Source organism: Sminthopsis crassicaudata, chromosome 6 (genome assembly GCF_048593235.1).
Source record: "Sminthopsis crassicaudata isolate SCR6 chromosome 6, ASM4859323v1, whole genome shotgun sequence".
In the NCBI taxonomy this organism is placed as follows: Eukaryota; Metazoa; Chordata; class Mammalia; order Dasyuromorphia; family Dasyuridae; genus Sminthopsis; species Sminthopsis crassicaudata.
The window spans coordinates 75348402-75363904 of record NC_133622.1 but is presented as its reverse complement, the minus strand read 5'-3'; the positions used below and the strand labels follow the sequence as shown (position 1 = coordinate 75363904).

The window sequence follows — 15503 nt, the reverse complement described above, 5'->3', positions numbered from 1 at the left end:
CTGATACTGTATGACCTTTAAAAAGCTGATCATGAAAATGACATCCAATGCCCACAATAACTTCAATGAAACAATACAAAAAGAAATAAGAATTCAGATAAACTGCAATGACCAACTTGGCTCCAAAGAAGAGAAGATGAAACCCTTTCCTCCTCTCTATAAGGAGGTCATGGATCACAGGACTGAGATCTGGCATGTGCTCTCAGATACAGTCCCTGTGACAATCTCTTTTCCTTATTGCAAGGGAGGTTTATGTGGGAAAGGGTAATTTATCAGGAAAATGACAAAATATAAAAACCAAAGGCATCAAGAAAATGTTATAAAATTTAACTTAGAATTATGAGTGTGTGGGAAAAAAATGGCTCTTTCTCCTGAAACAACTGAAAGATGGCTTCTTACAATACCCTATATACATACTGGGAAAAGTTCCAGCTGGAATGCATCTCACTGCGAAATGGACAGAAACCTAAGCTGTGGGAGCAATTTGATCCCTCTAATCTCAGAGAATACTCTTCCAATATTTAGTCTGTGATTGTGATTACAGCTACGCTTTTGGAGCAAGTAAGAACATTAAGCCCTTTCTCTTTCTTGAAGATGTAGGACGAGAGAACCATATTAAACTATTGCACTGTATTATAAACTTAGATATGTAGTATGTCCAAATCACAAGTGAGCCTCTATGTGCAAACTGGAAAAAAATCCCTTGAAGTCAGAATAGATTAAATTTGAATCCCACCTTTGTTATTTACAAGCTCTGTGACCATGGGCAGGTCACTTACCTTCTTCAAACTTAAATTTCCTTCTCTATAAAATGAAGATAGAATATATACCTCAAAGAGGCTCAAAATTGTTGTGAGAGCCAAATAAGACAAAAATTTTAAAAATAACTGGCAAATCTTAAAGTGCTATATAAATGTTAACTATTATTTTTAAGTTTAAATGAATTTATTAAAGAAATTCATTAGTTGTGTGGTACCCAATCAAATCAAATCAATAAGTATTATGTGTAAGATACCAAAATGACCAAGCAATAACCACTGAAAGAAAAATCTTCTCAGAATATGACAAATATAGGACATGGCCAGTTTTAACAGGAGAGAAGGGATAATTAGTTGCCCAAGATGTCAAACAGCATATGAGAATCAGTCCCCAGTTATTGAAGTGATAACTGGCTTTCTGGTGGGATAGGTAGAAGAGCTCTTTGGAAAGAATTCCACTAAATGTGGAATTAGACAACCTGCATTCAGATCCCAGTTCTGTTGTTCTATCTCTTTGAGACCTGTGGGACTCAGTTTCCTCAACTGTAAAATGAAGGGGTTGATGCAAATGATCTCAAAGCCACTCCCAGCTCTAAATCTGTCATCACCCTCTGGCCTATAATTTCCACATTTTCTTTGGATTTTTTCAACAGAACTATACATAAGCCGTTCGTACTTTTCTTTGCTTAAAAATTCCCTGAAAACCTTGTAAAATGGATCACGTTTTCCCATAGGAAGGATGTTGTAATTGGATTTTATGTTCTTAACCAATTACAAGAAGAACACATAAATATTTCCAACGATGGGTCAGAACCAAAGACAACAACTATTCTACTGGAACTTAAAAGAGCAACATTATTCTCCAAGTCTAATAGATATTTAAATCAAACTAGGATCATACATTTAGACCTGGCAAGGGGATTAAATGTCATCTGGTCCAAATGTCTAGAAGTCAAGGAACTTCTCTAAGGTGACACAGATAGGAGCCACAGCAGGTTTTGAATCCATGATCTTTGACTGCAGAGACAGCACTCTTTTTTTCCATACTTTTCTTCCTCTCAAGCTTATACTGCCTGGTCTCAGAGAGTAGAATTAAGAGTGTGGATAGAAGTTGAATAGAAGTCAACTTGAGGTCAGGAGATTCTTCCTGATAAATTCAAGCTATCTTGAGTTTATCTGTTTAAAGTTGAATAAGTCACCTTGAGTACCGGGGGATACTGCTCCCAGAAGTCTTCAAGCAAAGACTAGATGACTACTTGCCAGGTATGTGGTTGGGGAGATTTCTTATTTGCCTGTGGGGTAAACCATTTGGTTCCTGGGGTCTCCTCTAACTCTGAGGCTGTTACTCTTTCTAGTTTCTATACAAATCTTAAAAACACTTCATCTAACATAAAAGTCACCTAAAATTTGTAAAATAAAATCATGACATCTGAGAGCAGAGTGGTTCACAAGAAATTATCTAGTTTGATCCTCTTATTTTATAAAGGAGGAAAATGAATCCCCAAGCAGTTAAAACAACACACTCAAGAGTTCATGACTAGTTAATGGCAGGGTCACTCTCAAACCATGGTCTCCTGACTCTTAGTACTGGGCTCTTTCACCACACAACGATGTCTTGACTACAACAAACATTACTTAAACATTTAATTAATAATAATTCTTCTTGACTAGGAATTTAGACAATGCTATTGGGGAATAATTTCAGATAGCTTTCTGCCAGTGTAAGCATTTAAAGATGCTTTCCAGGCTGGGCTACCTCCTTGTCACTAATTTCCTTTTCCTCCAAGGACTTTGCTGTTTTCCTTTTGCTTGTCACCACCTGTTGCTTCTAGACAAGAGTGCTTCTTCCCTTCCCTAGCTATCAGCCTAGAGAACAGATCACATAATCTCAGAATTGAAAGGGATCTCAGAGGTCATCTCATCCAATCCACACTCAAGACTCTCCTGCAGAATATCCAACAAGAGGTCATCCAATGTTTTCTTGAAGAATCTATTATTCCCCAAAGCAGACCATCATTCTTTGGATACCTCTATTTGTGGTTTGTCTCTTTGCAGCTTTTATCTACTTCTTCTAGTTTTGCTCTCCAGGGCGTGTTCCACATGCAGTCCTTCAGTGCTTAGAAATAGCTATCATGTCCCATCTGAGTCTTCTCTTCTCTGGGCTAAACATCTTTAATTCCTTCAATTGATTCTCATCCTAAATTATTACTCCTACAGCTGAGCACAATATTCCAGATTCTGATTAGAGGAGGTTAAGCAGGACCATCACCTCCCTATTGACCAACTTACAAATATTTTTGATGCATTTAAGATAAAAGTAAAACAGTAAAAAACAAAACAAAACAAAAACAAAAACACTCATAGCTTCCATCCCCTCACTTAAACTCTGTTGGCAATGGCAAAGACACTGGGACATGGTAGTATGGATCTTTGAGGAAACAAAGGACTGAAGAAATAATTATAGACTGATGCAAAATAAATTAGTCTTATAAGCTTTGTTACAGGAGTAAAAAGGGGATTTCTGGAGTAAGAAACAAAAAAAAGTCTTCTATGATATAGTAAAGAAGAGTCTTGGGCTTGAAGTCAAGAGAGAGTTTAGATTTTATCTCAGACACTATCTGTGTGACCCTATGCAGTCTGTGCCTCAGTTTTCTCATCTGTAAGAGTAAGACAGATTTAGATTCAATGGCCTTCAAGATTCCTTCCCTACCACTGATCTGAATTTGTGATGTTATAATGACAGAATTGAAAGCATAGAGATCATGGGCAGGGACAACGACCTCCATAGAACCTCAGGTCTGATTCTAAATCAGTCATAGAGAGAAAGGAGAATAGGAATATCAAAGTATAGGAAAGTTTATTGAGTTCCTCTGGCCACTTTAGGTTGTCCATTTACATGCCACAAAATGGTTCAAGTAGAATATAAATAAGTTGCCTAAAGCTTCAAAGTACCTTGCAGACCATTATCCAACCCAAGAGTCTAATCAATCCTTAAAGTTACCTCAAAAATTAGGCCTACAAGTTCTTTTCTTACAGTATCATGGGAAACATATGTTTTGGCAAAAGAGGTGTGCTGGTTCATGTTTGTGCCAGATTTATATTCATTAATCTTCACAACATGAAGCAGTCCTGTGTTTAATTCATCTTTTGTGTCTTGCTCTCAAATGCTAGCATATAAAAGTCTTGATTGAGTATGGAACTTGTAAAACATAACCCACAGTTTATGTATAAATGGCCTCTGATCATCTGCATTTGAGTCACAATGCACAAATACAGAAACACAGAGCTTGTCTGCAGGGTGAATAAAATGATATCTCATTAATTTGTTGGTTGTTTCTTCTACTTTGATGTGTAGCCATTTGTTCTTTCTGGATAGTTGACTTAGACCTAAAAAGGACCTTAAAGGTCATCAATTCACCCCCTTATTTTAGTGATGGCTTTGTTGGTTCTCTGGGTATTATTCAGTAGGTTGATCAATAAGCTTTTGTGAAGTGCTTATCCCCTATGTGCCAGGAGCTCTACTAAAAAAAGATAGTTCCTGCTCTCAAGAACCTCACAATCTAATGGGGGAGAAAACATGGAAATGTTTTAATTCTTTTTGCCATGAAGCAGATGTTCTGATAGATCATTATGGCTACAAACATTTTATAAACAGATCAATTTCTTTTACTAATTTCTGTATTTATCCAGTTCTACCACATAAAATGGGACAATTACTTTATGAAGAGAATCTATAATCAATTTAGGCTGAATGGCATGAATTAGACATTTTAGTCATCCCTGGAAGTTGATATATTCTTCTTGCTCCTGTTTTTATAAACCTCCTGCTCATGGTGCCATCACGAGAGTACCAGGTGCCAAGATGAATAAGCAGGAAGAGAAGTTTGAGAAACTAAGTGACTGACTTTTGATCTTTCACTTGTTTTATTTCTCCTTACATTATGCTGGCCTGATTTATACCATGTTTAATCTGGTTCTATATGCTTGTCAATGAAGGGAATACCCTATATAGAACTATTCATCAAAGCAGATTGGTAACTGGCATGTAACTAAAATCTTAGAAAGCTGCTCGACAGGGTAGTGATCCTGATTTCAGACCAAGAAAAAGCAAAGATAGATCTAATTAAAAGAGAGAAAGAAGGAAACTTCACCTTGCTAAAGGTCACCATAGAAAATGAAGTTTAAACATATATGCACCAAGTAGAATAGCATCCATATTCTTAGAGGAGAAGTTAAGTGAATTGCAGGAAGAAATAGACAACAAAACTAAAATACTAGGGGTTCTCAATCTCCCTCTCTCAGAATTAGATAAATCAAAACACAAAATAAACAAAAAAGAAATTAAGAAAGTAAAGAGAATTTTATAAAAGTTAAATAGGAGAGACCTCTGGAGAAAGTTGCTTGAGATCAGTGATGGTTTAAGTGTCCTATGCCTAGTCACTCTACCAACATATGTCAGGGATTGTACTCATAGCCAGCTCTTTTTGACTTCCAGGATGGCTCTGTATCTATTATCCCATAATATTAATTTATGGAATAGTAGAAAGAACTCTCGATCAGCAGTAAAAAGAAACCAGGCTTCAAAACTCATGGATTCTGAGCCTCAGTTTCCTCATCTATAAAACAGGGATAATTAAAAAAAAACCCACAGGGTTTTGGGAAGAAAAACAGTAGAGGATCAAATAAATGCCAGTTATTATTAAACAGTAGAAAAAAAACCTGTCTTGTTCACACACCTTGTCTAAAACCCTTAACCCTTCTTTGTCTCAGTTTTCTCATCTGAACAATGAGGAGGTTCTAGTTTTAGATCTAAGTTATTACTTTAAGGCTTGTAAATCCTTCACATAAAGCAATGTGCAGCTTCCCTTTGTTCTTTCCTGAGATTCTCTTGTTATATCATACTTTTCCTTCCATTCTACATTAAAAAGAATTTGGAAAAGAGAAACCATATTACATAGAGAAGCATAAATCCAGCATTCTCACTGATAATAAATTCTACATTTGGCCTCTGGACAAGAAAAACAGAAGTAATTGGAAAGCAGCCTGCTATAGGGTACAGAACACAGGATTGAGACACAAAGGATTAGGATTGGATTCTCCAAGTTAAGGCTTCCTAGTTGTTTGACACTTAACCTCTGCTTTCATTTCATCTACCTCCTACTCCCATCTTTTTGTCAACCTCAAAATTTCATAGGTGAGTTAAACTACTCAGAACAGGACTTGTCCTTAAGGCTGAGCTTTCTGGATTGATGAATGAAGGCCAAGTTATCTAACCTACTATTATGTGGCTGGTCCCAGAATGCTTTGTGTCCATCCACCCTGGATATCCTGCCATCTGCTCTGTCCTTCTTCCTCTTTTCTCTTCTTAATGGAAGCAGAACAAATTCAAGAGGAATGAAGACATGATTCCTGTCCTTAATGAACTTAAAATCTCATTAGAGAATAGTCTGACCCTCAGAAGTTGTGAGAGAATAAGGTAGATTGTTAAGCAGAATGATAATAAATGTTAATAAATAAGTGGCAGGTCAGAAGCATAGAAGGAGTTCCAAGAAAGGAATGGTTAATGGCAGCTGCATAATTGTCATGAATTCACAGAGACTTTGGGACTTGAACTGAATCTAGAAGAATGAGTAGACTTGAGTAAGTGGGCAAGGCACATCAGGGAGGGAGAATAAAGGCAAAAATGATCACAGTGTATGAGAATGAGACTAGCCTTGCTGAATCTTTTTTTTTTTTTTTTTTTTTTTTTTTGAGGCTGGGGTTAAGTGACTTGCCCAGGGTCACACAGCTAGGAAGTGTTAAGTGTCTGAGACCAGATTCAAACTCGGGTCCTTCTGAATTCAAGGCTAGTGCTCTATCCACTGAGCCACCTAGCTGCCCCTAGCCTTGCTGAATCTAAGGACACATGTGAAAAGTCAGTGGTAGATTGCTCTGGACAGGCAAAGCAGAACCTGACCACGAGGGCTCTGAAGGTCAGCACAAATCATTTAGATCTGAGGCAGTAGGAAATAGCCACTGAAGGTTCTTGAACAAAGAGAAAAAAGCAGCAAGAGCCTGACCCTGGCCACTCATGCTGATTCACTGACAAACTCCATTTAATGGAGCTTTGGGATGCTGTTTATTTATGAAAAAATACATCTGAAGGGGACAAAAATTAGGCTGAGTAGACAAACACTTACCACATGTATGCTTAAAGCTTTGAGACTTTCTGCCTGTGTTTGAAAACTGATCTTTCCTATGCTCCTTCTGACCGTGACCCATGAGTTGATTTATAAATCTATGTGAGATAACAGTAGCTTAAATGCCTTGAGCAGGGTTCACTAAGGCCATGAAACACCCATTATTTTTACAGTTATCATGGAATGCTGATAAGGTGGGAGGTTTGGTGGATATTCTTTAACTTGGCAATGTAGAAAAGAGGCCAAAATGGAGAGGTGATTTTGCAGGTAAAAGTAGATTACAAACTAGGTTATAGTGGTCAAGTAAGTCACTTAATCTCTCTGTGCCCCAAATTCCTCATCTGAAAAATGATGGGGATAGACTCAATGGTCTCCTTTCCAATGTTAAATTCTGTGATTTTCTGCTCTTGAAAGTACCATCAAATATACTGCAAAGCCTGGTTTCTGAAGAAGAAGCACAGGCTAGAAAAGTTTCCAAGTATTGTAAGTGTTTTCTTCTCTGGGATTTTCTCCAGATGATAAATTCAATACGAGAAAAAAGCCCTACTAAGAGTCAGGAAAGATGATCCCAAATATGAAGGTTTTAAGTCATTGATTAGCCCACTTTTCATTAGAATGACATAACATGAATCTCTAGATAGGACTGAAGTTATTACAAGGAAATTTCATATTCAACAAGGAGAGCAATATAAAATGACTGATGGTTATATGGGTCACTAAATATGCAAAATAACATTTGATTAAGTGTTCCTTTGTAGAAAAAAGACCATGAAATTTTTTTCTGATATCTTTCTCTTCCCCCTAACTCTCAATCCGGACTCTCTCTAGTACTGAACATAAGGCCTGGCGTAAAGTACATTAATAAATGCTTGTTATCGACTGATAAAACAACAAAGCCAAATCAGATGTATAGAATAGTCCTAACATAATTTACTTAATACCTTGTAAAATTTATGATTAAACCAAAATGTGTTGGAAAATACACACATACAAATACCAGTAATTGACATAGCTGGTTTAGATTCCAAAGTACAATTACTTTTTACATCCATGTGATTTTAATTTCTTAAAATGTGTCACTAAAATATGGACATGGGCATCATTTGTTTTAATACTGTTTGTACATGCCCTCTGGACTATGGTTACAACTGCTCTGAAAAAGAATTAAATTTAAGTTATTTGGTAGAAAATTCAGAAAGAAGTAAGACTTAAATTTTTTGTAATGTATACAAACATTTTAAATTAATTCCACATTTTCCATTTAAAAAAAATCAGAATTCTTGTTGGAATTCCCATTTTAAGTTCCAATAGGAAACACATGAGTTTGTCCCCAGGGTGGGAAAAAACCCAATAACAAACAAACATGTAAAGTATTTGATATTGTCTAACTTTGCCTTGTTTAATGTGAACTGTTTTTCAGTTATTTGGAAGACTTTTCCTGTAATATCTGTAAAATGCAAAATAACAAATGTAGATGTTGATCATTATTTTCATTATGTCAATCATGTTTTTGGCCCAGACCGATGATTTCATTGGATTAAAGAATTCTCAGTGTAGAAACTTGTTTCACTCACACAGATTAGCAATTCATTTTAACTTCTAGTTTTAGGAATTGGATCAAAATATTTAAAGGTCTGGCCACACAGCTAGTGCCAGAGGTAAAACCTAGGCCCAGATCTTTCTGATTTCGTGATTTACTTCTTTACATTGTCTCCCATAATTACAGCAGGAATTTCTTTACGATAGCAGCATATTCACTGATAACCAAATAAAATTGACCACAAATTTAACAGATAAGACTTGCCATTTAGTAGTTTTATGGAGGGTCTAAATTATGCAACCCTACATATTATTTTGTTCCTATCCACAGTGAAATGAAGAAAAATATAAATACAAAGGACAAAGCCAGAGACATAGGTTCAAAACTTGGTTCTGTTTCTTATTATCTGTTTGGCCTTAAGTAGCAATGATGTAGAGGATGGAGCATTAGACTTTAGATGAAAAGACCTGAGTTCAAATCTCTCCATAGACAACTGGTAACTATGTTATCCAAGGCAAACCTCTGAACAGGGCATTGAACCAGACAACTTTTGAGACCCCTTTCCAAATCTAAGTCTACGATCCTATGACAATAGTAGGGCTTTCAATTTTGTTTAGGACAGAGAAGTGGTACTTTGGTCTGAGTAATGTGATGATTAGCCACAAAGCCAGGTTGGAAAAATGAACCACTCCATCTATTGCCAACCAGAGAGGTAATGGACTGAAGATCCAGAATGAGACATGCACTTTTGGTGAAGGTCAATGTGGGAATTCTTAGTATTCTATAGAGGTGGGATGAGGTAGTGAAAAGGAGTGATAATTAATGCTTGTAAAAAGAAAAAAAAATGATGTAAAAACTCATATGACTCACAAAATTCAAGCCCTATACATGTATGGTCCTAATTAATCTATAAAAGAATTTAAAAGTTAATTTGAATTTTTATATGATCATTGAGAGAAAAATTATCTTAGATTTTCAATCTGTGATTGAAATGAATTAAAATTACAGTTTTTCTTCTCCTAGCATGTTTAGGCTGAATAAAGGAACACATCTTTTCTGGCTTGTGTCAGTACTAATAGTGTCTACACTGGTAAGAGGATAAGCTGTTTCTAATCCTTTATACTGTTAACTACAAAAGGATCTGTGAATTTTTCAGTGTAGGAATTCATTCCAACAAAATCACAAACTGTCCATGACTTATCTGTCTTATGTTTGAGGTTCAATGACTTTCTTAGGGTCATGTAGTCAATGAGTCAGAGGCAAAATCTGAATCCAAATATTTTTGAATTCAACCTAAACATTCCCTCCATATTCCAAGCTGCCTCTGTGAAGTTTAATAAATTTAAATGTACAACCTTTTGCCTTTTTCAAATGACTGCAGCTTTAAAGGTATTAAATTGATTTATATTTTTGGAGATAAATAAAACAAGTCCTTTGCTTAGTCTACTAATACTGTGCAATCAGGTCAACTCAGCCACAGCAGTGCAATAATTGCAATAAACCTGATTCTTCCCTTGAATTATTCAGACAACTGAAGAGAAAAAAATGTGTGTCTCTTTCATGAAAATTGATTAAGTCTTTTGAAACTTCTTTTTGTGAAATATATACCCAACAATCAAATTAAGATTTCAGTTAATTTTATGAAAGACTGTGGTTGCAAAAATACTTTCCAAAAACATCAGTTACCACCAATTAGGAGAGAAACAGGATACTTTTTTTTTTCTCTTTCAAAATAAAACTTTTCCCATCATAAAACATTAGAGGCTAGTCGTTAATATAAGCAGAAAGGAATAGGCAAGAGATAATGGAGGTCCTAGAAGATCATGACTTTGGAATCACAGATAAATAAATTACAGTTCAATCTATGCTGCTACTTACCTTAAAAACATTGATAGGGATATCAATGACAATATAGATTAAGTCTCCCAGGGCCAAGCTGGCTATCAGTGCATTAGGGCCATTTCTCATGCATTTGTTCTGGTAAATGATCCTGAGCAGAGTCGCATTCCCCACCATTCCAACGATGAAAATAGCACAAGATATCACTGTGTTGATGTACTTGAAAGCTGAAGTGATTTTAGTCTGCTGAGGGCAATAGTTACGCATTGAGCCATTGCTTGGCAGGACCAAGGATGTTGGGCGGTGGGTAGTGAAAGGGAGGCTGGGCTCTGTCCCACGAAATGTGGTCAAGTCATCCACAGGGTCACTCAGATTTGTGTGATAACTTTCAGGATTGTCACTGACCACACATCCAGCCAACAGGAGCCAAAAAGAGGCCTTAAGATAAAAGATCTCCATCTTGAAATCAAACAGAACAGTTCTATCTCTCACAATCCTAGTCTTGTGCAGTTACTTCTTTCACCTGGATGAAGAAAGAAAAAGACACTTGGCTGTAAAGTCAAACCCCCCAATAACAAAGCTTGAGAGAATCTTTTGTAATTAAGTAAGGCATTTTACTATCAAATTACCCTAAACATTTGACAAAATACTTGAAGAAAAATGCTCTAGAAAGACCCCTACTTAGTATAGTAGCTAGAGTGCCAGCCTTCTGGAGTCAAAAAGACTAGCTACAGGACTCACTTCAAGTTATTTAACCTTTTTTCAGCATCAGTTTTCTCAGTGGTAAAATGAAGATAATATTAAAACCTGTCTTACGGAATTATTACAAGGGTCAAATAAAAGATGTAAAGCACTTTACAAATCTTAAAATGTTCTGTAAATAGTTGTTGTTATTATTGTTATTCTCACTATAAAAATCTATAGAAGTGTTTACTTTACAGTTAAACAATCTGCCCAAGGTCACACAAGTTGCAAATGGATTAGAATCCAGATCTTTTGATTTTGAATTAAATGCTCTTTCCATTACCCCATATTGCCTATCTGTGTTTATATTGTGTTTTCCCTACTAGAATACGGGGAAGGGACTATAGATTTTCTCATATCCGTCTCTCATAATTAGTTGAATCTGATTTTGATCTGAAAGAGCTCCTGGGGAATGATTTCATTCCTTTACCCAATTGTGTTTATGAGTTCTTATTCATGTATCCTTAATAAGTGATAAGACCCAAGAGTTGGGTGCCAGGTGGATGCCCATCATAGTTTCTGTCTCTTACCATGTAAAATACGTAAGAGTTTCCCCTAGTGGAGTCTATGAGAAACAAATGATTCTGAGATGCTAAGCAATGTAAGATTCAAGTATAAAGTAACCCAGCACTTCATCTCAAAGAGAAGGGGACAGGAAAGACAGACTTTGCTCAGCTAAAGCTTCTTGCTTGATTTGGCCACTGCAATTGAACCTTTTGTTCTAAGTTTCTAAAAAGAGATGCAGTTTCCCAGAAGTGGATTGATTGACCATGACTGCCTTCTAAGAGAGCCTGACACTATCATGTTTTTTCATCAGAATTACTCCAGAGGTTTCGAAAATCATCATTTTGCAACAATTAACTTTGGCTGATTATGGTGGGGTGCTAAAGAGGCCAGGGTTTACAGGTTCTCATCTTGGAATCAGTCCAACTTCCCATATCACCCTCCCTTTCTCTCCTCTTCAAATTTACAATCATATACTGTCCATTCTAATCACTATTTCTCTGCCAACTCACCCATAAACACATGTAGCTAAGTCAAGGTAATAGAGTGGTTTGGCTTTCATGAAATCAATCCATACTTGCTTCAAAAAATCTACTCAATCAATTCAAGTGACTTCCTGTTGTCTCTAGGATAAACTGTAAACTCTTCTGATTAGCTTTTTAGAGCTTTTAAAAACCTATGCTCTTTTAAGGAGCCAAACTGGCCTTCTCTCTATTCTCATACCTGACGAATCCCATCTCCATGCCTTTCCACTATTAATGGACTCTTTCCTTGCCTTCACCTTCGCCTTTCAAACTCCATCATGTTCATGAACTTTTTCTTGATGTCCTCAACTCTTTCCCTCCCAAACTACCTTGAATTTAACTATTATGCATATATTTATTCACTATATTATATATATATATAAAACACATATTTGCCTTACTTATTATAATGTAAGCTGTTATGTTCTTTACATAGCACCTGGTATATAGTTGGTGCTAAATAAGTATTTATCGATTGATGCATTGAGTTTGGGTCTATGGCTTATTTTGTACATGGAAGAGGGTACAGGATTATAAATCAGTTCAGCAAAGATTTGTTAAATGTCCATGTAATGGCCCTTGGGACTGCAAAGACAAAAAAAAAAAAAAAAAGTTTGCCCTTAAGGGATTTACATTCTCCAGGAATGTAGCACTAAAGCAATTACCAAAATTCTTCTTGCCTCTGTTAGGAAAACCTTAGGCTTCTATTGATAGTCGAGGACAGAAACATTAACAGAATAAGCACAGAATTTTCCACGCAAAATAATGGGATCTCAAAGTGGAAGGGGAGGGGGTCAGAGGCCATCTGATCATGAACACCCTGAACAAATGGTCATTCAATCTCCCACTGAAGTTCTTGAGGATGAAGGTGAACCCAGTAACTTCTTCCTTACAATCAAGCCTAAGCCTATTTTTATAGCTTCTATGCATTGCTGAAGTTTTACACTCGGGGGCCTAAACAGAATACCTCTTACCTCTCTCTCTTCCAGACTGGGGACACTAAGTTTAGCTGTGTGCCCAAACATAGGATCAGAGATTTAAGGGTGAAAGGGAATTTAAAAATAATCTAATTCAACTCCCATATTAAAAAAAAAATCTGAGACTCAGAGAAATAAGTGTCAGGTGATAGAACTAAAACTGGAACCCAAATCCAGAGCTCTTTTCACTGGGTCAAACAGAATCTTCATGCTATCAAACTTCAATTATCAAAGCAACACCTTTGTTTCTCAGAAATAACGACCTCCTCTAATTAGCAATTTGAAAATCCCTCCTTAAATTAATTAAATTTATTTATTAAATTAAAATTTTCTTTTTAAATTTTAAATTTAAATTAAAAAAAATTCTCCCCTTTATTATAAAAAAACTCAACAACTCCAAGCAAGATTTCTCGTGGGAAATTAAAATGAAGCTGATTGGTTTTGTTTGATACCTCCAAGTGGAAGGAGGATGGCTGAGGAGGAAAGAATTAAAAAAAGAAATATTTACTCAATTTCATAAAAAACAACAAACAACTTGAGAACACAAACTAATTGGATATCAGGGTTTTCTCTGGAAGGAAACTGGGAAGGAATATTAGGAAGAAAAGTGAATTGGTCATTGCCATGCGTTAATGTCTGAGCAAGTCCAGTGGATGAGCAGGGCATGTGCTTACTTCTTCAGTCACCCTGAGAGAAAGTTATCTGGGGCCCAGAAAAGCTAGGTCTTTGGGGAAAAGGCTGCATCTCTGTGTAAAGCCCACGTACCTCTTACATTCAATTCTGCAGTGGACGTAAGAACAAAACGCCTGAGACTTTAGCCAGAGACGCGCCTGACGAGAGCCAGACCAGTGAGTTTCCAGGCGAGGATATTCCCAGATGCTCAGCCCTGGAGTTTGTAAAACACTCTCTTTTGCCTCGGTTGGCCCAAGCACCTCCTACCTTTCCTCTCAATCTTCCCCACGGGAGAAAATGGGGGGAGGGGGAAAGAAGATTCCACGAGATCTGTTCAGAGTTCGAGCAGGAAAGGGAATCGTGCTGCTTGCTGGGAACCTCGAAGTAAAGGGGGCGAGAAAAAGTTCCCGGGAAAAGACAAAGCGAGCGAGCCCCGGCTTTCCAAACGCTCACTAAGAGTGGAAGCCCCTTCTCCCCCTCCCCGCAGTAGTTTTGGATCAATATCACCTCCAGCTGACAGCAATATCCCTCAGAATCAATAGCAGCCGGGCTACGTTTGCCCCGAGTTCATCCCTCTGCTCTCCAACAGGACTGCTCGCACTCTGCAGGTATCTGGGGCAGCCTCCAACTGGAGACTTCTATCCCGCTAAGTGGCCTTCAAAGTGGACGCTCGGTGGACCCCCACCCCGCCCCCACCCTTATCTCTGTCCTCCTCCACCTCCATCAGGCTGGCTCTCCCAGAGTCTCTCTACCTCCCCCTCCCCTCCTAGGTCTGAGTCCCCGAAAAGGAAGCGTTTCAAATACCCGGGAGGTCGGCGCCGGGCTGATTCTCCCGGCACTAGCAGCTGCCCGAGTCCCCGTTTCAGGCATGAGATTCCCCCGCGCACGGCGGCAAGGCGAGCGGGGAGGTCCTTCCAGGAGCGGGCTCCGGGGCTGGCAGCAGCGGCCGCGGGCTCGAGCCCTTCCAGCCGCCGCTTCTGCAAACTTCCTCCGCTGGCTCTTGGGGGGAGGTCTTCCCAATTCTCCCGTCTCAATTTGGCCGAGCGGGATTGAGATTCTCCTCCTCGGCTGGTCACCGAGAGAAAGCAGAAGTGTGTGTGGGAGCGAAATCCTGGGAGAAAATGAAAACTCCAAAGTAACTCCCTCCTCCCTCCCCCCCACTCCCCCCAAAGACTTCCCTCCTCCACCTCCACGCCATAAAAACAAGACCAGCCCCAAGGAGGCTGCCTCTATTAAACACCAGCATGTGCCTCCCAGGCACCGGAGAGCTCCGACTTCTTTTAACCATTTCCTCTCCGAAGTGGTGCCTCGGAATGAAGTGGAGTCAAGACCGGGTGGGAGTTTTCGGTTCAGCTACGGACTTCCCGGGTGGTCTCGGACAAACCTCTCTCTTCCTCCCGCCCTCAGTTTCCTCATCTGTAAAGTGGGGGGGCTGGATTAGACGGCCCTTCCAAATCTAAATCTCATGACCCCAAGAGCCCTAGAATGGGAGCTGCGGTTAGACAAGGGAGAGATCGCTGGATTAGCCATCGGAGATCTGGTTTCTTTCGAGTCCCAGTTCTGCCAGTTAGTGCCTGAATGACCTCCAGCAAATGACCTCTCTGGGTCCTGTTTTCCTCAATTACAAAGCGACAGGCCTGGCCTGGTTGATCTCTAAAGTTTCTTCAAGTTCCAACATTCGATGAGGTATTGCTCAACAATGTCCTTCAAAGACACAACCCTTGGAACCTCATTCCACAGAGGGACGAACCTGAGAAACGATGTCC

At 38.4% G+C, this 15503-nt stretch overlaps 1 protein-coding gene across 3 annotated transcripts in view; it reads right to left on the bottom strand.

The window, feature by feature from the left end:
* The window catches only part of EDNRA (endothelin receptor type A), an 82253-nt gene extending 67342 nt beyond the window's left edge, over nt 1-14911 (bottom strand). The window contains exons 1-2 of one of the 3 annotated variants that reach the window (XM_074276004.1): nt 14542-14911; nt 10356-10839 (exon numbers count right to left, since the gene is read on the bottom strand). In XM_074276004.1, coding sequence (XP_074132105.1) covers nt 10356-10775 — 420 coding nt within the window. In that variant the 5' untranslated portion in view covers nt 10776-10839; nt 14542-14911. Of the gene's footprint in view, nt 1-10355; nt 10840-13830; nt 13964-14244; nt 14374-14541 lie in introns of those variants that run through there. The other 2 variants (XM_074276006.1, XM_074276005.1) reach the window with 2 other exon arrangements.
* Nucleotides 14912-15503: the final 592 nt, after the last annotated feature.